The following is a 25,105-nucleotide window of genomic DNA, read 5'->3' as shown; positions in this document are numbered from 1 at the left end:
CTAGCTGTGGGTTAAACCAAAATCCCACTGACCTTTCTCTTCCACTTCTCCAAAAATTATCTGGCCATTAACTTCACAGCTGTATGTCATAAGTCAGATTGGATTTAGTGAATACAAAAACTAACTAGCTGGTGATTCAAGAACTGGCTTTTTTCCCCCAGCTTTTGCATTTTCATCTGAGCTGTAACAGGTTTTGTAACACAGAGGTTTCTACTCTGCATATTTCTACTTTTCTGAGGAAAACAGACCTCTGTTTGTGAGAGGAGTGCAAGCCAGTTGCAGAGCCTTCAACAGCCAGTTGCACAGTTCTTGAGTATAAGGCCACAGATTGAGGATGCATCCTAAAGCAAGTAGTATTAAATGGTCCCTTTTCTTGAAAGTCCCAATGCTTGCAAGAGCAAGAAAAAGGTGAGTCAGCCTTAGCAAGGCAGGTGTCATTTAAAGTTGTTGAAAATGTTAAACCATTGACTTGGCCCAGCTACACCAGGTCTATAGATAGATTCAGGGCTTTGGTTTCCAGATACATTGAACTAACTCCACACTGAGCTCTTAAAGCAAAGCTAAACTTCAGTAATGTACTCAATATATCTAGTTTGCAAAAATAAGCAATAAAAAAAAGCTTTGCAACAGCTGTATAGCTAAAACTATCCAGGGATGTGGTATAGAATTAAAAAATTCATATGAAACCACAGATCTTAATGAGACCTGGACTTGATCAGTGCAATCCTACTTGAAAACTGACTCCAGAGAAATAATTCTAGTAATAGACATGTGGTTTGAAAATGGATGCTTTTGACATTAGAAGATATAATGAGCAGCTAATTCATCAGAGATGTTTGTGCTTCTAGACTTACTCATTCATATTACCACTGGCATTTGTTTCTTTCTACACAGAATGACATGGGAGGCCAGCGAGTGCTCGTCAATAAATGGACCACTTTCCTCAAAACCAGACTAGTTTGTTCTGTGCCTGGGAGAAATGGAATTGACACACATTTTGATGAATTAGGTAAATATCCTAGGCAGCAAACAACTAGAAACCATGGAAAAAAAAACCTTAATGATAACACATCTTACTGTCAAATATTGCACTTGTATTCATTATCAGGGAATGGTGGTTAGTGTTGTTTCCAACGAATATGAAGTTCTACACATATGGAGTTCACTGTCACCAATTACTCCTTTATGTACTGCATTGTTTTTAAAGATTAACATCTTCATAAAATTAAATTGAATAAATGAGTAAAATGTGACTGTGCTTTTAAGGATCAATGAATTTTCTTTTGGAGGGCTGAGAAGGGTAGGTTTTTAACAATAGTATTGCCTTTAAATTTTACAGAGGATGTGTTTCTGCTGCAAACTCGTGATAACAAAAATCCAGTGATATTTGGCCTCTTCAACACAACAAGGTAAACAACTAGAAGAAACAGTAGCAGCCATAGAGGACTGTTTGAACAGTCTATTAAAGAGATAGAGGCTGGATGATACATATCCCTTAGCAACTATATAGTAAACAATTTAATCTCAATTCTATTCACAGTGGGCTTCCTTGTTAATGTAAAAATTTCTCTATTACATTCAGGGGCTTGAATTCTCAGTCTGTGATTCAGTATATCTAGATCACAAATTAATTAAGTATTTCTCAGCTTGACAATTTCCTATGTCAAAGTATATGCACATCTGCATGCTTATAAGAACAGCATCTCAGAGCTACCTGTCTTCCTTTAAGAGCTGCACTGTAATTCAAGGTTAAGTAGATAGCAGCTTAAATTCTTACTAACTTCTTAGTGAAGCCTAAAGCAACAGCTGCAATGTTGGTGGTGGCCTCCTTTTCCTTTTTCACTGCAGCCTAGCTCAGGTGCAAGCCCACAGAACTCTCCTGTGTACACAGGACTAAATCTGACTGTTAGTTTCAGATGTAAGAAAAGAACACCTATGCTTTTGCCACTTTCTCCTGATTTTTTTTTTTTTAGTAACAAAAGGCAGATCTGCTCCTCTATGATAGAGGATACCTGGCATTTCCTAATGACTCTTGTTGCCAATAGAGAAAGTTGGGCACCAAATCGAAATTTTCTGGATCTTCTTCTACAGTCTTGAGAAATAATTTCTTTGTAGAGAGCACTGATGCTTCTTTAAAAAAAAAAACACCAAAACCACAAAACAAGCAAACAAACAAAAACAAAAAAAAAAAGCAGAAAAACCCCACAAAAACTAAAAACAATTGCTCTTCTGGAACAAAATAAAATAAAATTTAAAAATAAAGTTAAAAAATAAAATAGGTATCTTTACCTGGATTGTTCTACATAAAGTGATCTGATCTAACTAATAATATCAACCAACATTCCCACTCAATACAAAAGGGACTCATTTTAGGACCGTTTATTTTAGTCAGCATTGGTTGGTTCCCATCTTTCCAAGCAAAAAGCAGTAGGAAAAACATTAAAGAAGAAAAATGGTGAACCATTTAAGTCACTAATCAAAGTCATACAGGACCTCAGTTCAGTCTGTTTTGCTTTCCCTGTTTCTAAATAAGTAATTTAGAGTTTGTGTACACTAGCATCAAATTTTGGCATAACAACACAGAGCTTCCTTGGAGAAATGTTATGACTATAAACACATTAGAGGCATTTAAAGAACATTGGATGCAATATTTAGAAGAAAAGCATATAGGAAAGAATAAGTAGTGTTTTCTCCCTGATTGCTGTTGAAATGTGACTTGTTTTTAGTTACATAATAATGCCACTATTATCTGGACAGAATGTGACATATTGCTTTAGTAATGTCTTTAAATTTTACTTCATAGCAATATATTCAGAGGATATGCTATATGTGTTTACCACATGGCAAGTGTCCGAGCAGCTTTCAATGGACCATATGCTCATAAAGAAGGACCTGAATACCACTGGGCTCTCTATGAAAGAAAAGTACCTTATCCTCGACCTGGTTCAGTAAGTACAGTCCATTTTCCACTGCTTTGCTGTGTTAATGATTTTGGAAAGAAAAAGCAAACTGCTGTTAATGTGCAAATCTTCCTGACTTCACAGTCAAGGATATTCTTTGAAAATCTACATACTTCAGCTATTCTTGGAAAAGTGTGGAATGGCTCAACAATAGGTTTAATTAAGTGCTAGAACCATACATTTTCCAAATAAAATGGTTGGATCAAGTATATAAGATTTTTCAAAATCCTGTTGGGACATGATTTTATCAGCATTGTGTAAAGGTCCTAAGGTCCCAAAATTAGAACCCCAGACAAAAGGGATGGAAACAGGAAGATCTATAAGGTGGGTGAGATGCATTCAGTTTCATTCAGAAACATTAAGTTCATTACCTGTGAAGGAACCTCTCTTTCTTTCTTTAGCATTTTCAAACTGAGACATTTAACAAGTGTTAAAGGAAGGAAAAAAAACCAAAACAAAACAAAACAAAAAAAAACAAAAAAAAAAAAAAAAAAAAAAAAAAAAAAAAAAAAACCAAAACCAAAAAACAAAAACAACTCACAAGCCAAGTGAATCCACCATTTCAAAATTTTTAATATTTCAATAGTTTTCAGGCGGTTCTCGTTCCTTTTTTCCACCTCGTTTTCCAAAAGGATAAAATTTAAATACTTATGTAATTTAGATCAATGAGCAGATAAGAAATTAGACATATTTTAATAAAAGTAACTGGAGAATAGTTGAATAAATGCAATAGTAGAATAAATGCATTTGATGATAAGGAGCAAATTCTCCATTATTCAAAGTCCTTTGCTCAAGACTGGTTCTTTCTGGGGGCAATGGTCTGGCACACTCACAGTTCATTGATTTCCTTTCAGAGTGAGATTTTGCTACCCTTCACTCAGGTCCCTGAGCTTAACAATATCCTTGTTCTGTATCCTTTACAAAGAATATAAAAATATTAAAACAACACTGTGAAAAACCAAACTGAAAACAATCCCTCATAGTTTTTGGTAATTTTCATACAGATTTTTTATAAACTTTTTTTTTTTCCAATGGCTATTAACTGAAGGAAAGAAACAAGACGTATTTTGAAAATGCAATTAAATAGGAATTATTGTAGCGAGCATTCAGCAGCTATAGAGGTGCTGTCATGTATGAAGCTGTTCCTGTCTGGTACTTAGATTTCTGGAGGAAATCACAAACTCATGACTTAAGAGACAAATAATTAACTTCTACAAGGAATTGCTATGTTGTTTTCTCAAGGACATCACAAGTAATCTTCACCTCAATCCCTTTTCCTGTTTCAGTGTCTTTTTAGTGTTTCTGCAGTTTCTGTGCCAGGTGCTCACATCCCCACTTGATGGGTGAGGAGGGCACTTGTTGGTGCAGGTCAAAGGTGCCCTTTGCATTGCAGGGCCTGTCACCATCTCACAGAGCAGGCACAGCCTTCAGGAGGAGGCAGGCACTCAGGGAAGCATAACAGCCAGGATTTCTTTTTTGCCCTGTGCCTTTTGGGATTACAACTACCTACCCACCCATGGTGATTGTTATGTGCTGCAAAGCTGCTTTTGTTTACACTCATGAAGGTCTACCCTTTGTCACGTCAGCATTGGGCAGATTTCTAACTCTGATCAAAGACATTTCTAACAGTTGTTAAATCCCCCCCCCCAGTTTTCACACTTCATCTCTTAATCTCCTCTCAGGCTTGGGGACATTCCCTTCAGTGCTGTTTTCCCTTTGCTAACCGAATCAATATTCCCTTTTATACTAAAAGCAATCATTTCCATAAGTAAACATTGCATACAATTAATTTATCACTGAATCTCATGAATGAGAGGTGGAAAGGCCTATTAGCTTGTCTGTTCCTTAGCAGTGATGCCTTTCTCCCTGTCATATGATTTCAAATGCATGCTTTTTCTCATTTTAAATTAATAATTTAGAATTAATATTTTTCTCTACTTCTCTTGGGTAGGAGAAGACATAAGCCAAAATTTAGAAGCAGATACTCCAAAAAAAGAGATTGTCTAGGATTTAAACATTATGAATATGATTTTACCATCTTGGCAATGAGCTAACCCTGTAGCAGTGCTGACATCAATGCCAAATATATTTTGTTTGTTTGACATGAATTGAAGTAATTAGGATTGAGTCAGTATAGAAAAACAGGTAAATAAATTACCATGTTTTAGGACAAATGGTTGAATTCACAGGAATTATTGGTTTCCTATTTGATATTTTGTATAGCAAATGTATGGGTTTTGCAGTTTCACCAAATAACGAGACTGTACTACGCATGGATTGCAGAATAGCTGTATATTTTGCAAAGATTATACGATCCAAGTTCTTTAAGTGGTATTCATTTTTTTCTGGGCAGTAGGACGCCTCACATATGTTATTTGGACTAGCATTAAACACAGGCATGAATTCAGTATTAATGACTGCAGTTATTACATTGATATTGCCTAGCACTGAAGATTAAATGGTGTCTTTTTGGCAAGAAGGAGAGAACACAGAGCCAACACTTCAGCAAGGTTGACAATGATTTATAGGAATACTGCCCTAAGTTCCACTTGCTTTCAATGCTTCTCTTCCTTGGCCGTGTTTGGGTCAGACTAGAGTGTCACCTACCCAAAAAGGCAAGGTGTAGGAACAGAAAAAGGAACAGAAGAGTGCAAGTAATTTCCAAATAGTAGGAAAAAAATTAGCTGAGGAAGCAGGTCTCTCCTGGGTGCTAAGAGATTTAACTGTGGATTTCTTTATGTGTTGCAGAGCACATCAGAGGCTGAAGTAGATGGCTCTGCCAGGTAACAGAGCAGTAATTGATTCATTTTTAGCTACTCATTTAGGGCACAGTTTAGAGGTCTTTTCTTTTGGCATAAAGAGAAATTCTGTAGCAGGCTGTAGCCAAGTGTTAGCCTTCACACTCCAAACAATGTGCAGCATGTTGGTAAAATAAATCCCACTGCCTTTCCTGTTACAGGAGTGACAGTGACAAGAGGCAAAAAATAACCTACTAATGGGCATCTCTGAGAGTCAGCACTCATTGATCTTAGGTATTGAATGAGTAAAGAAAAAAATCTATGAGGAATGAGAAAAGAGCTTAAAGTTAAATACACAGAATACCACTGTAAAGGGTCACACAGGTTCTGACAGTCCTCTGTCATAGTCGCTCCTGTTTTTTTTAGTTTAGGTTGTGTGAAATGACATCAGCTACATCAAGTGGAGTTGATAGACTTCAGAGACAGCTGCATCTACTGTTTCCTTTCTAGACTACTTGATTTTATTTAATTAAAATGAAAAGCCTGTGAATGATTATTTTTATTAAATCTCTCCAGGACTAGAACTTTGCAAAGGGAACCTGGCAATGCCTATTCACTTGATATGCTGTGCAGTGCATGGAAAGCACAGGCTTAGCCTGTCTTGGTGCTCCAGCTCTGTCTCTTTATTGCAAACAGCCGGTAAAATTCCATCACTAGGTTGATTAGACAATTACTTTTAAGTCAACAGTGAACAAATACATTCCTGTAGCTAAACCCAAAAAGTGGAAACAAACATTGCCCTGCTTGACAAGTGCAGGAGTTTGTTATTGCCGATTACAGCTGACCACAAGTTTAAAATTACTGTTTCCAGTAAACATAAGGAGTATTGTATTTCATTTCATTGATTGAAAAATCCAATTTAAATAGAGAAAGGCTGCTACTGTGGCTTTGTTTGAAATGCTTCTTAAAACCACACTCTTTTATGAATATTTGGAGAAAGTAAATGGTTACTGAGATATTTCCAGCTTGATCATAAACGGTTTCAATTAGACATCATGAAGCAAATTGGAAATGTTGGATCTGTGTTCAATTGGGAAACACTGTCTTGTTCACAAAGCATTCTGAAATTAACTTCTCTCTTTAATGCAGTAAATTATCTCTAATTGCACATTTAACTGAAGGAGTAAGCATCTTTTAATCAGTCATTGACATAAAGTTTATTTCCTTTGCAAACTGGTAGATTGATCAGTGCAAACATTGGTATTTGAAGCTAAACTGTGATATATAATAGTCATCAAGAGTCAGGAATCAGAATCTAACATAATACTCTTAGAATGACTGAAATCAAGAATTACTGTTGCTGATGGCATAACTTTTAAGTGTGTTTAGTTTCTTATGGTAATACATTTTGCAATCAAAAAATAATAAGACTGGAGATTGATTTCAAGCATTAGAGTTCTGCTGACTTTGAATGGCTGTTTCTCTAGTGGGATAGAAAACCCCTTTCTTCTTACTCTGTCCATGGCCATTTTGATTACATCTTCAATATGAGTTTGGGGAAGAAATAAGCTATATACTATGGTTTTTGTCAAAATCTAAAAGTGTTATCTTTTATTCTAGTTTTAGTATGCCAAAGAGGAACGAACTCCTGCTTCCTAAACACGACAATGCCGAGGCACTGTTCAGCATTTCCTTTCTTCTCATGATTAATAATCCACACATGCATAAAGTACAGGGTTCACTGTCCTAATTCCCGCTGTGGTCTTCTGTGCTTGGTTTTCTGTAGACTTGTCTTTATCCCTGAAAACAAAACCCTTGTCTGACAATTTCTTGGGCAAACCTTCAGGATAATCTGTGTTCTATGTTTTTGCAGTGTGCCAGCAAGGTGAACGGCGGGCTGTACACTACCACTAAAGACTATCCTGATGAAGCTGTACATTTTGCCAGGAGTCATCCACTGATGTATCAGCCCATCAGGCCTGTTCATAAGAGACCAATACTTGTTAAAACAGATGGAAAGTACAATCTTAAACAAATAGCAGTGGACAGAGTGGAGGCTGAAGATGGACAATATGATGTTTTGTTCATTGGCACAGGTAAATAAAGAGAACAAGAAAGAATTTTTACATTTATGTTTTAGTAAGTTTTTGTTTGTTTATTTCTTTTTGTTTGTTTGTTTTGGTTTGTTTTTTTCTCCAGGATGAAGCAAATCAATACAGCATTTATTTTTATCAACTTTTCTTTTCATGCCTTCACCTTACAGAGGATGTTAGCCATTCTAGACATGTGCTTCACTGTGATGCTAACTGTGATACAGAAAAGTAATGGTAGGGAACTATTTAAAAACTAGCAAGAGAAACAAGTATAGGATTCCATTTTAATTTCTTCTCTTTTCAAAAAATAATATTTTAAAAAATTGCAGAACAACCAGCCTTATTTTTTAAATTTCAGAACACTGTTATGTATTTAAGATGAGACTTATAGACCTGAGATAAACAAAGGTGATATGATTTCCAAAAATATCTGTTTAAGTTATTGGTTCTATTCCACAGTTTCTTTTCCCCAGTTAGGGAGACAAGTAGTCTAGTTTATGTCATTAAAAAAACCCACCAGCTTCCAGATTTGGGTTTCAACACAGATCAAGGAAGGAAGGAGGAAATGCCCAATTCGAAAAAACCCAAAACTTTTAGAAGTTTCCTGCCAAGTTTTCTTGTCTTTCTTCTGAGCCATTTTATTAAAATATAGAGAGCTGGTTTAACAAGAATTTTTAAGTATCTTCCTAACAAACACAATAAAGGCAAAATATAGCATATACCTGCACTGAATCAAAGAAAGCAGAGAAAAAATAAATACCCTAATGGTATTTGAAAAATAGAAAAACTTAAGAAAACAAGAGGAAAGGCTGGAACTACACAAGACTTAAGTCACATCTAATCTGTATGGAAAAAAAACAAGGATTCTTACATTCACATTTAATCAATTTAACTACAGGAGCGGTATCACAAATAATTTTGACCATTTTGTCTAGGAAAGCAGTTCCGGTGAATTATATTTTACTAATGAAATTCCTCTGATAAGTACATTTCAGTGTTGAGAACATTCAAAAATATCATGTTCATAGAATAGCAAAGTCCTATTTTTATTAGTGCTGTTTTCTAAGGTTTTAAACAACCTTGGTAATGGACTTAACCGTGGTCTGTGAAACATTGTATCATGTGTCACTTATTTCTGTACAGCAGATTTTACATGGGTCCTACATCCTTCATATTTTCTCCTTGCATTTCTAATTGAGACTGCATCAAATATTCTTGTACACAAGTCTTTTTTTCAGCAAAGTTAAATTCAAAGTGGCTTAAGTGTGTGCTTTAGAGCTGTGCTGGATTGGTCCCCAACAGCTGCCTAGTGTTCTCAAGCTGTCTGATCTCAGGTGACATGAAATTCCAGCAAAAGAATTTGGGTTTTAGAAACTCTGAAATGAAACCTTCAATCACTACTCTGGCAAAGCTCCCATCAGGAAACTCACTGCTTATTTGGGCAATATAATGTTAGAGAGGGTTGATATATTTTTTTTAATCCCAGTCCAACACCTGCTGTGTAACATAAGTAAGCAGCATCTTACAGCTGAGCAAGTTTCCTTAGGGCTGCAGTGCAGGTTAGAAAGGTTCATCAAAGGCAAAGTCTGAACATCAGAGCTTTCACATGTCTGTCAGCAGGAATTGAAGAGGGACTTATGAAAATCAGAGCTCAGAATACAAATTCTTTTCACTGTTCTACTACAAAATGGTTGCCTTTGATTACATAGTCTCTTTGAAAAATGGTGTATGACCCCAGTTTAATGGTTCCTCATTCTGTTTCACCCTTTGATCTTTTGCTGAACATTTGCACCAGTGCTTCCCTGCTTAATATGTCCCCTCTAAATCAAAGGTGACTGAAAATAACAGAAGATAAGAAGTGATATTTGCAATTGTTGATGACAGATTTTCAGATTAAGGACAGCAAGGTTTTTCTATAAATAGTCAGCAAGGCAAAACCAAGGTGGTGGAAGACCAGATGTTATTTGTGTGTTTTACTTTCCTGCAAGAGTTGCAGAGACTGAGAGGCTGATAAATCTAAGTCCAATGCGCCTTAGTCTTTTTGAATGTGCATCTTATATTTTGATTCATCTCCCTTTGACTACACATTCAGCTCAACAGCACCTCAGTGTTTCCTTAAAGAAGGGTAAGAATTGTGCACAATGAGCCCCTGAAGGTTTTTGTACTTTTGCCTGGGGGAATGGAGCTGCTGTCAGCAGTTAAGGATATTAGTAGTTTGCTATCTAGTGTAAACACTCAGATTCTATAATTAAAGTGACTTTACACTTGCTTGCCTCAATGCACTAGGCTTCCATCTACTCCCATTTCTTTTTCTGAAATATGCTTGCCCTCTGTGATTCTTTTACTATGCACAATGGATTATGGTCCAATGTTTGAAAAATACAATTTATTATGTATCCTACAAGTGTCTAAATTGACTCTTATTTGCCAGGGACAAATTGTCATATATTTCATTTTCTAAGAGTAAGAGTCCTCATTAATGACAGCACAATGCAACTAACTTTTCTTATTTATAAATTTCAATCCATTATCAATTTGAAGAAGTCATTTCAGGTATTTGAAGACCATATAAATATTTCAACCAATCATAACCTTTATTTTCACTTTGTTTTGTCTTAAATTTGTGTCCAGATAATGGTATTGTGCTGAAAGTCATAACAATTTACAATCAAGAGACAGAATCAATGGAAGAAGTGATTCTTGAAGAGCTGCAAGTATTCAAGGTGATCTGTGCTGTACATGAAGTATATACACAAGTCTTGAATTTTCTGCAGAATTAAAATGTCAGAAAAATCTAATGGATACTCAAATATATAATACTTGTGTGCAAGAAATTTTCTAATTATTTAGCAATTTTATAACAGGAAACCTTCATTTTCAAATGAAGTTTTTCTAATGTCCCAAGTACCAAAGCATTTTGAAGCAAATCATAACTACTGCCTTTCTATTTATGTGCTTGGACATTGAAGTGAGACTTTTAATTAAAAACTTATTGCATTTTGTTTAATTTTCCCTTGTATCCAATTAAGTAATTAAAGAAGTATAACTGCACACATAAAAATGTGCCTGCTACCAATCATGGAAACTTAAATGAGATCCAGGTAGAAAAAGTCCACTCAGAAAGAGTGAATCAGTTGACCTGTCTCTACAGTAGGAAAACATGGGTCCTAGTGAGGCAGAAGTCCATTCTCCTAAAGAATAACCTATGACTAAAGCTCAGTTCTTGGTCTGCAACAAAGCTAACATAATGAAATTCTCTTAGTGAGAATTATCTTATTATCATGTCATGTTGGCCAAATAAAGCAGGAGGCTAACCTGCTTCAAGCTATAGGGAGAATATAAATAATATCTATATCTAAAGTTAGACATTTAAATTTGGTACCTGAATTTAGGCAATGTAACTATTGACTGGGGGGAAAATCACAGAATCTGCCCTTCTTGTTAAAGCTAGTTTTCAATAGAACTATGAGGGGCTATGCATTGCTCCAAGAAATCTGAACAGAGGGCAGAGAGGACAATGGTAAAAGAAGGAATTCCTGCTATTTTTGTCTTATCTTCAATGAATGTTTTGTTATAAAGAGCACTCCACTTATCACTCTCAAGCAGGACAAAAGACATTCAGTGGTGACAAGAGCTAATGTCGTGTTTGACAAGGAAATTGTAGTGTTCCTGTAGCTCTGGTAATCCTGAATTAAGTGTTGGCTGCTTGTTTCCAAATAAACTGTTTTTAAAGCAATATTTCTGAAAGTCAGAATTTCCTCACATCTTTCTTAAAGAAAGTCAGAGTATTTAGCAAAGTTGAAAGCAATAAGTAAATTGCAATACTATTTTACCTGATTTATTTACATAGTAAAAACATTCTTTTTTCTAAGCAAACAAATATTTCCTATTTTTTTAGATGCCAGTTCCTATTATTTCTATGGAAATCTCTTCAAAAAGGGTAAGCATTTTACAAGTTTGAAATATGATAATTGTGACTCAATTGTAATGAAGCTGTAGATTGCACAGAGCTAGATGCATGGATAGATAGACAGATGTACATCATCTATAATTAAATCTGGTTGGATACATGTAATTGTTCTGTAATATAAACTTATGGTTATATGCTCTGTTCCCTTATAATGTATTTATGTTTTTCAATTTTAGTGGTAAATATCCTTAGTTCTCAATACCATACATATCAAGGCAAGTAAAAACCAATCTGTTTCATAAGTTACTATTGTACTAATCACAGTAGGGATTAGCTTGTGGATATGGCAATTCACAGAAAAGTTCTTTGTTGATAAATGCAGACAGACTTCAGCCCCATAGGAATATCAGCAAAAAGAGCCTTGCTGGCTCTCCCACATATTCAGTTGCCCTGAAAGGCTGTTTGGACCTGGGTTCTTTTTGAGTTTCTGAAAATTTCTGCTGATATAAACACCCAATTTATTACTCTTGTGGGCAGATTCTCTTCCATATCATATCAATCATATCATCATATTATCATATCATATCATATAATCTCAGCACAGAGCCATTATAAACATCCGAGAATAGTTATATCTTAATGTTAAACATGTCCAACAGTGATGTTAGACATCCAGTGCAATGTAGGTGCACATGAACACAGTGAAACATGAGTAACAAAGAATGAAAACTGCATTATTAGGAGGTGTGACTGTACCCCAAAGGGTTATATGAGTCTTGGTGTCTAATCAGCTTGCATTCTTCCTGTATGTAATGCAGAAAGTCAAAGTCCTGTGATGGTAATTCAGAGAAGGATTTGGGTTGAAATATTTTGAAATATTTCCTGCCTCAATCTTTTCCCATGGACTGTGAAAGCAGCTCTGGAGACTAGATTATCTAACACTGCCCCTAAGTGATTATTTGAAGAAAGACTCAGTGTCTTTTCAGATGTTTGCCTTACCTTTAACTCTCAATGAATTGTCATGGTTAAAGGGTTGTGTTGGAAGAGTAAAACAGAGATATCATAAAATATGAAGTAGCATTCCTCCATTATATTCATCTCCCAAGAGGTGTGCTAACTCTACTAATTCAAGGCATATCTGGAAAATCTGGAGAAAACTGTAAAAAAGCCACCAGAGCAACCTAGTAGTTGAAGAAAAAACTTCTCAGGAGAAGTAAAAGTAGCTTTACTTTTTCAAGAGATCAAAAAGAATACTGAGAGAGAACAGGAGAGTCATATATATATATATATTATTGTATGAAGTGGCTTCCTACTGGTGTATGAGGATTCTTAAACATTGATGGCAAAGCAATATCAGACTGAAAAACCAAGATCAGCTTGTTGAATGTAAATAAACTTACTCTTGAAATAGGATAAAGTTTTCTGATACTGAGGACAATTAAATGTTGGAATATGTGTTAGGGTCAGAGTTGGCACCAAGTAATTTTGTCTTTAAAATTAGCAGGAATATAACATAGTTGAGCATACATGAAAAAAAATGTTGTAACTCAAGCATTTTTGCTGATCTCTTTTGAACTTGGAGTTACTGAGCCTGTGGAGACCTCCTTGCTACCTATGTCTCCATATCCTTATAACACTGACCAGTCTTCACCAAGTCATGGTAAAGTAAAATATCACATTTCAGGGCTGAGCTTGTTATCTGCAGAGACTGGGAAAGAATGTTCTTTGATGTTCAGTTGGCTAGATATCAGATGCTTCTTTTCCCTCCTGTGATTTACCAAGACTTAAAGAAGTCTTTACCCCTGCTAAAAGATAAAAGAGAAAATCTCATCTCATATGTCTCATTGAAAGTGTTGTTCATGTCTTCTGGGACAATCACACTGCAGCATTTGCAGACAAAGAATTCCCCTCAAACAAGTATCCTAGGTTTTCACTTCATTCCAGTTGGCAGATTGAGTTCCTGCTAGTATCACCTGGTTTATCTCACCAGAAAATCTTCAAGCATTGCTGTTACCAGCCTCTTCTAGTTTATTCCCCGGCATCTCTGAAAGTTAAATTTCTATGATCTAAAGAGGTATAAGAAGTATAATAAGGAACAAGAACAGACTATCCAGATTAAAATTTATATTTTGTGATAGACTAAATAAGGTGTCAGTATTTTCCAGCTTTAAGTAACTTTAAAATACCAGATTTTGACAGCTTGATTGAAGAGTAGGAATTATGGACTACATTTGGCCACTAGGATGAACACAACTTAGGAATCCTTTTTCTGACTGGTAAAACTGTGGAAGTGAGCTGTGCATAAGCAGTTTCTATTGCAGTGCACAATGTATATTTCTGTGTTCAGAAAATTTACATTCATCAGCAACAAGACTTTCCTTTCAATTCAAGCTATTCTCTTCTGAATTTATTGTGCTAGCATCTGAAGAATTAAATTGATTATCTGTTATTTGATTTGAAAAGGACATCTCTGTGAGCTCAAAAGATTCAAACAATGAATGCTAATGCTGAAAAACCCCCACCCAAACCTTGCAAATAAATACTAAAGAAGTAGATAGTGACCAGCTAATTTGTAAGGAAAGACTGCATAGCAACAGGAAAATAATTAAATATCTATCTATCTATCTATCTATCTATCTATCTATCTATCTATCTGTCTATCTATCTATCTATCTATCTATCTATCTATCTATCTATCTGTCATCTATCTCCTGTGCACTGAGGTATTATACAAATCATGGCACTACTGTGCATGTAAATATGTGACCATATTCTAAGTAGCTACATTAAGAATTAAATTTGCTTGAAAACTCTCATTTCAAAATTGTGTTTGCTTGCGACCCTTGCATATTTGAGCTTCTTTCTTTCATGTCAAGTTGGGTTTTTTGTGCGGATCAGTTAGGTGACGGACAAGTGTAAAGAAGGAGGCACTGGAAAATATCTTGATGAAGAAAAAGAAATGTAAACCCTTGTCTATTCAAACACAAGGCTGAAACTTCAGAAGCGAGGAAATGCCAAACTAAACTTGTTCATTTTGCCTTTCTGTTTCTCTGTCCTCAGTAGGAGAGTTTATTCTGTAATCAGATATTTTCCTACAGAGTAACTCTGCCTCCCTCAGGTCACAGGCTGCAAGCACAACAAGCAGCAATTAGCGATTTCAATAACTGCCTTGGGAAGAGAAGTTTTAGTGGACATTGGACATCCTAGGAATCCTATGTGGTGCATTTTTTTGCAGCAACAGCTCTACGTGGGATCCGAGGAGGTCATAGCCCAAGTGAAGTTCCACCAGTGTGACATGTACGGCACAGCCTGCGCCGACTGCTGCCTGGCTCGGGATCCCTACTGCGCCTGGGACGGGATCTCCTGCTCCCGCTACTACCCCACAGCAGTGCAGGCAAAGAGGTGAGAGCTCCTGCTTTTTCTGATATGCTTTTTGCAAATATCTGCATCAACAGTTTGCTACTGCAACACAGAGTGTTGCAGTGTTTGTATCTCCCCCTCAGACACAACCCATGAGATGCCATCTTCTAATTTCTCAGCATAACCTTAGGGGCTTGCAAGGAACCAAACTTGCAGGATGGCATAAGCTGCAGTAGCAGGAATATTTTTATGACTAGAGCTAAGTCACTTTGTAATTATTTGCATCACACTGTAAACCCTAATTTCCTCAAACATCATGTCTTTGCACATCAGAGACCTTGTTTGGTAGTATTATACAGCAAGTATATCACACTGCAGTAACATATACAACAGAATTTCTAAAAAAAAAAAAAACAGTTAAAGAGGATGCTTTGTTATTAGTAATATACCTTCACCAACCAAAATCCACCAGAACAGATTTTCTGCAAAAGCTAAGGTATGGTTTAGGTTTTCTGCAGTGGATTGAAAGGCAAATTATTCTAGAGGCAAGTTTAAAGCACAGACCTGATTTGGGTGCTTTAATTCTTCCTTGTGGAGACTCTTTCTCTGTATCACCTTTCACTTATTTCTGGTCCTTGACCTTCACTCTTTCATTTAACAATTTCCCTGGGACCTGTTGTCCTCCCTTCCCTCTCAAACCCAGGTTCTTCAATTCAGCTACACAGATCAAGTATCTAGAGCATGCATGTTTTAATCCAGACATTTTCACAAAAATTAGTCAGCATTGTCACCTAGACAGAGCAATTTCTTACCCGAATCAGCAAAATTTTGTTATTGCATAATTCAAATAATTTCTGTGGCTTTTTTAGCAATTACTGGTTTTAAAAGTATATGCTTATTTATATTAGACCTACAAGGACTATAATAATGAATTGAATAAATTCCAGAGAGAGTTTTGAAAACTTGTGAAGGTGGTTAAGTCCAAACCAAGTCACAGTATCCCAAAAGTATTATTGTTTCTTAAGGAAAATTAGGAATATGGGGCTTTGTATTTAGTCATTTTTCATCTGGCATATTTTATCTTTCCATGAACCTGGATGCACTCAAATGCATGCTGACTATTTTCAGGCATAACAGACATTTCCATACATTTTTAAAAAAGATAATTAATACAGTGATGTTACCTTTGGTAACATAATTTTTTTGATAAGACACATTTAAAATGTGTCCAATACAAATGAGAAACACAGTGTGTGACTCAGCATAATTGAGAACCTTTTGGATTTATTGCACTAAGGAATAGGTTAAACCAAGCAGGAAACCTACACACCTTTTACAAGCAGGACTGCATAGTTTTCTTGTGCCTTTTGTGAATATAGGGAAGGGAAGAAGTGGGCTCTGATTGACTGCTCAGGTTGAGATGAGTCTGGTTAAAATTTTCAGGCCCCAGATTAAGAAAGATGAGCAGCTATGTAGTGGGCCAGGAAGATTAATGTCCTACAGTATAAGTAGAAATTGGATTATCATAATGATAAAGCATATGGGTTACTCATCTGATGATGTAAAAGTCATTTGGGAGGGAAGGGGGGTTAAGAATTTCCCATCAGCCTTTTAGCTTGTTAGCAGTAACACCATTTATATTGTGCAGGCTACTTGCTGTCTAAGAAAAGATGAGAGAAACTCACTGAGGCCTGGACTTTGTTGTACGTGTTTCTCACCTAAGACAATTTCCTGAGTAGCAGCCTTTAAGTTCCCTGAAAACATATTTATCCAGGGTGGAGTGATATGGGCAGCACCCAGGCACTTTCCTGTGCATTACCTCCTCAACATTCAGCAGGTCAGCCTCTAAAAGAAGAAAATACTGCTGCTGTCTCCCTCCTTCTCTTAAGATAAGCACTGTAGCAGTGGAGAAGGGATTTGCACTCAATTGAATATTCTTGAAGTCTGCAAAACTTGTTTTCCATATCAGAGTCTGGGGAACTGCCAGAAAGACTAACAGTGTTGAGAATCATGAATGGCATTTGCTTTGTTCACTTTAGGCCACAGCTGAAGCTCAGAGTATTTTAAATTTAAGGACTTACACTAACTCTGTGGTACATCAAGAGGCAGAGAGAGGTACTAGGGACATGGGTATGGAAGTTGTTTTAGGTTGTTTCCTGTCAAGTACCATGTGAAGAGTCCTAGGGGACAAGGCAGGTGCTGGCAGACAGCGTGGAGTTCCCTGATGCCAAGTGGCACTGACTGGTTGATAACTCTACCATGGCTTTTAATTTAATTAATGCCACATCCCTGAATATTCATATCTGAGTCTGGCCTTGTCTCGGGGCTCCAAATTTCTGCTCAAGCTGTAATACAAGTAATGTGAGTGCAAGGGGGATTGGAGAGCACTTGTTTCTCCTGTTCCTGATGCCTGTCCCTTCATTGGAGTCATGGAGTTGTGCTTTACATTGCAATACACATGAGCTGACCTTAATATCACCTGTCTCTGCTCAAATGTGGCCTTCATTCTGTACATTTAGGTAGACTTTTGATTTGTAAGAGCAGTGCTTCTAGTGGGTAAGTGCTCTGGTCAGAGCTCTCTTTTTAATTCCTGTCCTACTGCTGAAGAATTGAATTGGGACAGGGATGTACAATGTGTCCTCTCTACTTTGGTCTAAATGCTGTCTGCTTTAGATCCTGATGCCTCCAAGGTACAACAAGTGTTTAAAGTAGCATTAAATAGAAATGTAAACTAAAGCATGTAACAGATTTAGAGAGAAGTGAAGCATAAATATAAAACCCCTATGCTTGGCGTCTGTTTTTGATTTTTTAAATTGTGAAAGTCTATAACTCCTTGTACATGTATATCCTGGATAATTAATTAAATGTGGGATTTAATTAAGGAAAAATAAAAACTGAGTCCAAAATCCCGTATCTTGATGCTGGCAGCACAGCACACCACAATTCCGTGGTAATTACAGGTGTGTGGCTCCTGAATACTGCAAATACATCAGATGGCAGAAGGAATTTCTATTGCATTCAAATTTCATGAACTACACTTGAGAAAGCAGACGTCCAGGACTTAAATGCTTTAGTACAGTATTATCTCTGCAATCTGATTTAGGCAGGTTCAATTTTTATCTAAACAAGCACCAATGTCTGCTGTACCAGCTCACCTTCCAGGCTGAAAAAGGTCTGAATAACTTAAAAATGTCTTTGAACTTGGGTAGGCATAGTGTGATTCTTTAGCTAATTTTTAGAAGCTGATTTTCTCTCCCCTGCCTCCTTTCCCTCTCTGTCTTCTTTCTCCATCACCCACTCCACCAGCAGGTATGCAGTCTCCCGATTTATTTATGCAAACAACAGTGGTGCCTTTTCTTCACAAGACTTTTTGATTTTGCCTCATACATTCCTGGGAAATAATAAAGAAAAATGAAAATTATGATGATGATAATGATGATGACGATGATTGTATTGCTCTCTTGCAGATCATTTTTACTAGGTTCCTGAAAGCACAGAGTTAAGGGCTGAAATCTAAATCAATGAAATTATAGATTGCAAAAGATACTTCCCTACATTCAGTACATTTGTTAATCACTGAAAATTGTTCCTTACAGTAATTTATCTCAGGGATTGTCTGATACTCTATTATTCTGAATGAAATAATTTCTAAGAAAGAATACAATAATACCAGGCTTATGTCAGTGATTGTGAAATGAGTTTATCTCCCAGCATCTCCCTCTGTTTCAGCACCTCTCTCAATTTTTTCCTTCTATTTGTGATAATAGTAAGTGAAGGCACTGATAATTGTATCTTTCCCAGTCGTCACAGTAAAATTCTATCCAACAAACATTTCTTTTTCTTTAAGGATTCTGACAACTGGAGAAATAACCTTGTCTTGTAGAACTAGGTTTTTTTTAGCTTTACAGTGATCTTAAGGAACTCATGAGTATATAGAACATGTTTGCTACCTGTTCCTGCTAGATAGGGCTGTTGGACCTGACAACAGTAGGATTGTCTTGTTTGCTTTTTTTAAAGGCTAATGCATATCCTATAGTGTTTATGTATATTTGTGCAGGAGAATGTCTCTTCTGAGTAATCTACACACACAGACTTTCAAACCTGGTGACAACATTTATCAGCACTGACACTACATATTGCAATGACAACACCCAGGGCAGAATAAGGCCCAGTTGCTACCTCTGATTTTCTTTCATAGGAGGCAAGTATTGTTAGCATTTCTCCCTAAAAGCCCAATGCAGTCTTCACTGAATTTCCAGATTCCCCTGAAACAACAATGGAAAAACACTGTTTCTTCTCTGAATATCAGTGGAGGTTAAAGCTTTGGTTTGGTCCACCAAGAACACTTGATCAGGAGTTTATATGGGTAACAGAATTCATAAAATAATCAATGCCTACAACTAAATTAAAAATTAAATGAGTAGCATCCATGGACAAGACTTTTAAATGGTGTTAATCTAAATAGTTTCAATAAATTAGATTTGTGACAAATTAAAATTTTGTCTTTTGGGTTCACATAGGACTAGAGAATAACCTTATTTCACTAGTAAATGCAAAAAATAACAGAACTCTTTGGCTTTGTTTCTAACATAATTTATACTGTACACATACCTACTGTGTAAGAATTGCTGCACTGCATATTTCTTCTGTTCATCTGTTATATATGGCATTGGCAATTACTCTTTATGCAAATATAGGAACAATATCCTTAGAAAAACTGTATTTGAGCTTGTTGGACATACTAATGTAGCAAGATACAGCATTCCAATAGGCTCTTTTATTTCCCAAATAAACAATATTAATTTTATTTACCAAGACACTCAAAGAAAATAAATGCTATTTGAAGGCATAATTCTTCTGGGAACACACCATATAATAATGGATTTAATTTTTTTATTTCTGTAAATGCAATAAAAACTCAAACCTCAAAAGTCAGAATGATTTTTCTTTCAAAAGGACTTGTATTTTTTCCAGGTCAAAAATGGGGCTCACATGTTCCAGCCACAGTTCTTTCACCAGTTCACTTTCTAGGCATGGGCATTCATGAATATTTTACAAAGGTGAAATAAAATAAAATATTTCTTCCACATGTTGAGATTCTGAAGTGGAAAAAAAAACAAAACAAACAAACAAACAAAAAACCCAAACAAACAACAACAACAACAAAAAACCCAAACAAACAAAAAAACAGCCATGAGAGTAAAGAATAAAAGAAGTACCATTCACTTACATGGGAAACTGTGGTAAATTAAAAAAGGAAAATTTCCTTCCTTTCTGGAGACAGAGAGAGAACTCAAAGACAGGGTAAAGGTCCCTATGACTAAATGTTACCCAGTCAGTTCAAAGGATCTTGTTTTCGTATTTATAACATTAGTATAGTTATATATAAAAGGGACACATAATTGTATCTCTTCTCCAGACAAGAATGTTTCTTTTTTCAGACACATGACTCTCAGTAGGTGAGTAGAGACAAAATACTGATTTATAAATGAGCACTTCTCACAATAATGGTAAATTGTTAGCAATCAAGGTTTAACTCCTTAAGTTTTTAATGAAGGCTAGTTTAGCATAAACCAAACAACATGTAAGCTAAACATGTTCTCTCAAATAATTCCTTTTTTTTTCCCTCCAGACGTTTCCGCAGACAAGACGTTCGGCACGGAAACGCAGCACAGCAGTGCTTTGGCCAGCAGTTCATTGGTAATCTATTCACTCACGTACAAATGCTTGTAAAGGTCTGGAACAGACAGCACAGAGTTTGCCAAGAGCACGAGCCAGACCATGATCTCACCTGCTGTTTTCACTGGCATGTTCCTGTCATGTTCTACGAGCCATGGGGCTGAGCCCCTGCCATCCAGGTCTAAGGGTGACTGTCTCAGTAGCAGGTCAGGTGCATCCCAAAATGTTCATATGCTACTGCAGCACTGACATTCAGACTAAAGATGTGGAGAATGCATCCCAATGGCTTCCAGCAGAAAAAAAAAAAAAAAAAAAAAACAGAAAGATGAGGCAAGGATAAGAAACAATGGATCTGCATCCTGAAATGTGTATGAAGTGTATGAATAGTCAGGACACTTAGAATTTAAGAACAGGCATGAGCAGTGACATGACAGAATAAAAATGTGTATTTATGATCAAGTTTTCTCTTAAGAAAATTAAGATAGGGTACTGTTATCCAAACCTTGAAAAGTGAGGATTTCAAACATGGGTATTGGGAATAGAAAACCAGAAAGAAAACAATTGCACGGAAATGCTCTGTATTTTGCAGGATAATACACAATACATTTATAGAAGAAAAAAATAAAAGTTTATTCTAGAATGATATCCAGAGAAACACTATTATATATATATATATACATATTTTACCAGAGGAAGCTTCATTAAAATTGAAGTCCATTGGAGGATATTGTACATTTTGGAAAATTATATTCCAATGTTAAGTGCTAATTCTTCCACAAGTTTGAAATGCAACAGAGAAATCACAACTATATAAAACAGTGTACTTTTTTAGGATATAAATCTATTTGGGCTCAAGAATCTTTCTCACTATTATGGAATAAGATGATTTTATCAATGAAGCAGTTGGTTTTGTCCAGTGTAACGACTAGTTTATCCTCCTCCAGATGTTTTGTTATATCGAGAACCAGAATTAAATTTTGATTAAATTCATTCACCTTGTTTTTATTAGCACCCTTGGGCCCAAACTGTACATTCAGTTAACACATGTATAGCATGAATATGTATAATATTGGTTAGAGCATTTATAGTATCATTCTGCAAACAGTTATGTGCTGTAATTATCCCTAAAAAACCTGAAGTTTTTTATTATATTTAAACATGTTTTGAATCCTCCTGTTTCACTGAGTGAAAATGAAATTAACTACTCATAAGAACCAGGTACAAGCAATTAGCAGTGTGAAAGGCTGAGATCTCTTTCTCTATAATCTTAGATGAGTCAGAGCACAATTTGGTCAGATGCTGTGAAAGCCTGGGATGATGCGAAAATTCATTTAGTAGGTCAGATCTTCCTTAGATATTACTTTTCAGTCACTGTCTCGTTGGATCTGAATTAAGCTTAACTTCTAAAAGTAAATATACCCTGAACATGGAGTGTAACAAGTACTTGCAGTAAGACATTTTTGAAACATTTAATTCCCTTCCAGGTGAAGTTCTGGACAAGACTGAGGAGCGACTTGTTTATGGAATAGAGTACAACAGCACCCTTCTGGAATGCACCCCTCGGACCTTACAAGCAAAAGTAATCTGGTTTGTCCAGCGAGCACATGAAACTAAGAAGGAAGAGGTAAATATTCTTATAGATTAACTTTTTTCAGTAAAGGGCCTGTTGTTGGGAGCATTACATCGTCACTGAATTTCTGCCACCAGTTGCTGAAATGTGTATGGGTGTCAGGGAAAATCACTATGTTCATCTGGTCTCTTGAATTAATAGACCTGAGAATTTCACCTGGTGTTTGCATTCAACATCTTGAATGCAGATGTTAAACATGTAGTGAAACTAATTTAAGATCTCAAAACAAAGGAAAATCCATCACTTCTCTTGGTATGTTTTTCCAGGGAAGAAATGTGTATGTATTATTTCCAGTGTTAGTCTAGCTTAATTTCTATTCATTCTTGCTGTCTCACCCATTTATTACCTTTTTTTTTTTTTTTTTTTTTTTTTTTTTTTTTTTTTTTTTTTTTTGCAAAGGAGTGTTGGTGGATTCTCTGCCTCTTTTACATGTATTTTACCATTATGAAAGTACTTCATAAGTGCTATTGTATTCATTCCTCAATGCCTCTCTGACACACATCAATGTATTTATCACTGCCATGTAGATATGTCACTATAGGGCCTGGTAAAAAAGTCCCCATCTTTCTTATAAGTATCTTATATACCCATCTTTCTTTAAGTACTGAAAGGTAAAAATAAGGTCTGGAACCTCCTCTCCTCTAGGCTGAGCAACCCCAGCTCTCTCTTTCTTCATAGGAGAAGTGCCCCATTCCTCTCTTCATTTTTGTGAACCTCCTCCAGTCCAACTCTAACAAGTCCATGTCTGCCTTGTACTGAGGATCCCAGACCTGGATGCTGCACTCCAAGTGAGGGCTTACCAGAGCAGAGTGGAGGGAGAGAATTACCTCCCTTGACCTGTTAGACACACTTCTTGTTATACAGCACAGGATACAGTTGGTTTTCTACAAGTGGACGTGGTCAGCTCTCATCCACTTCCTCATCCCTCAGTACCCCCAAGTTCTGAGTTCATTCTCTTCAGGGCTGCTCTTGATCCCTTCATCACTCAGTATTTCTGCTTAAATTCATCACCTTACTGTTAAATGAATAGCTGTGGATACCATTCTCCTGGCCACTCCTGCTGCTGGATTAGACAGGTCAATGCTCCCTGCTTGCCAACATCTGTGTCTCATAGTCAGTAGTGTATCAATCAGGAGCTGTAGAAGGGTTTCAAATAGCAGATTCAGAACCGAGGCTTTAAGATCACAATGGTCCTGCAGTTAGATATGCAAATACATGAATGAAAGTCTCCTCAAAATCATACCAGTCTACAAGAGAATTCACAGGGATCCTTATCAAACATCAACTCGTAAATGTCCTTTTTTTGTTTCCCCACCCAGTAGATTATTTGCATAACTTATTTCCCTCTACAATTAAAACACAGCTCTGTCTGCTTCACTGTATGTTCTTCCATGCTTCCCAGATTCTTTAGATTGTTCTCCATTTGCAACTCAATCTCTTCTTTACTTCAAATAAATATTTTTGTTATTACAAAACCACTATGAATTAAAAATTTGTAGATCTCTAATCTTCCTCTCAAAATTTAGTATTACAGTCATGAAAGTCCAGTTCAGATATAATTGAATTGGTTTAATATAATAACAAAGGCCTGTGCTTTATAACTGCATTTTATGGTTTTTTTCAGGTGAAGACTGATGATAGAATAATAAAAATGGACCTTGGCCTTTTATTCCTGAAGCTGCATCGACTGGATGCAGGGACTTATTTTTGTCAGACAGTAGAACACAGCATTGTTCACACTGTCAGGAAAATCACCCTGGAAATAGTCGAGGAAGAACGTGTAGACGAAATGTTCAATAAAGACTATGAGGAGGAGATCCCTCACAAAATGCCATGCCCAATGCAGAGCAGTATACCTCAGGCTTCAAGGCCATGGTATAAGGAATTTCTTCAACTGATAGGTTACAGCAACTTCCAGAGGGTGGAAGAATACTGTGAAAAAGTGTGGTGTTCAGATAAGAAGAGAAAAAAGCTGAAAATGTCTCCATCCAAGTGGAAATATGCCAGCCCACAGGAGAAGAAGGCAAGGATCAGGCCAGAGCATTACCGATTGCCCAGGAACATAGCTGACTCTTGATGGACAAAATCCATCCACTGTTTCTGAGCAAAATTTTATTTGGACTTAAGAGGGAGAAATCAGTCTTGGTTTGAGTAAATTTCACAGGTTTATATATGTAAAATATTGGGACTTAAAACAAAAATGCTATGGTAAGTTATATTGTACACTCATGATGACTGTTTAGAAGCATTTTAAACAAAATCTTCTCGACTATCTGGTTGTAAGTAAGTAAATGCAATCAGTTTTGCATTAGGGAGGACGTGACAATCTTCAGGTTTTGAGTGCTTGAATCAGTTTCCTGTGTGGTTCGTGCTTGCGCTGTATATTGTTGCACATGATGGCATATTTAACAAATTCAAATAGCTAAAACATTCACAAGTGGATGAAAAGTATGAGATATCTTTTCTTTGTTTCACAAATTTCTCATGCTTCTGAAAGCAGCACGTCTTAAGATCTTATTCCTTTTGATTGTGACCTGTCTGAGTTTATCACTGAGAGCAATGAGTTGTGTTAATACAGTGTACTGCTACTTCTAAAGACAATGGAGGGAAATCCTATTTACTTCCCACTTTTTTTTTTTTTCAGTATCAGCCATTTATGAAGTGCAGTGTGCTCCACTAAATAATAATTGCCTAGTAACTTAATGTAAGCCACATGCATGCTGAGAACACAGACG

General features: G+C 36.3%; 1 protein-coding gene across 1 annotated transcript in view; it reads left to right on the top strand.

The window, feature by feature from the left end:
- SEMA3E (semaphorin 3E) overlaps positions 1 to 24,680 on the top strand; it is a 126,042-nt gene extending 101,362 nt beyond the window's left edge. The window contains exons 8-17 of the mRNA XM_053942703.1: positions 895 to 1,009; positions 1,340 to 1,409; positions 2,804 to 2,948; positions 7,572 to 7,794; positions 10,423 to 10,514; positions 11,690 to 11,731; positions 14,937 to 15,103; positions 20,694 to 20,761; positions 22,225 to 22,364; positions 23,995 to 24,680. Coding sequence (XP_053798678.1) covers positions 895 to 1,009; positions 1,340 to 1,409; positions 2,804 to 2,948; positions 7,572 to 7,794; positions 10,423 to 10,514; positions 11,690 to 11,731; positions 14,937 to 15,103; positions 20,694 to 20,761; positions 22,225 to 22,364; positions 23,995 to 24,447 — 1,515 coding nt within the window. The 3' untranslated portion in view covers positions 24,448 to 24,680. The remainder of the gene's footprint in view (positions 1 to 894; positions 1,010 to 1,339; positions 1,410 to 2,803; positions 2,949 to 7,571; positions 7,795 to 10,422; positions 10,515 to 11,689; positions 11,732 to 14,936; positions 15,104 to 20,693; positions 20,762 to 22,224; positions 22,365 to 23,994) is intronic.
- The last annotated feature ends 425 nt before the right edge of the window (positions 24,681 to 25,105 follow it).

This window comes from Vidua chalybeata, chromosome 5, assembly GCF_026979565.1.
Source record: "Vidua chalybeata isolate OUT-0048 chromosome 5, bVidCha1 merged haplotype, whole genome shotgun sequence".
Lineage (NCBI taxonomy): Eukaryota > Metazoa > Chordata > Aves > Passeriformes > Viduidae > Vidua > Vidua chalybeata.
This window is presented reverse-complemented; position numbering and strand designations above follow the sequence as displayed.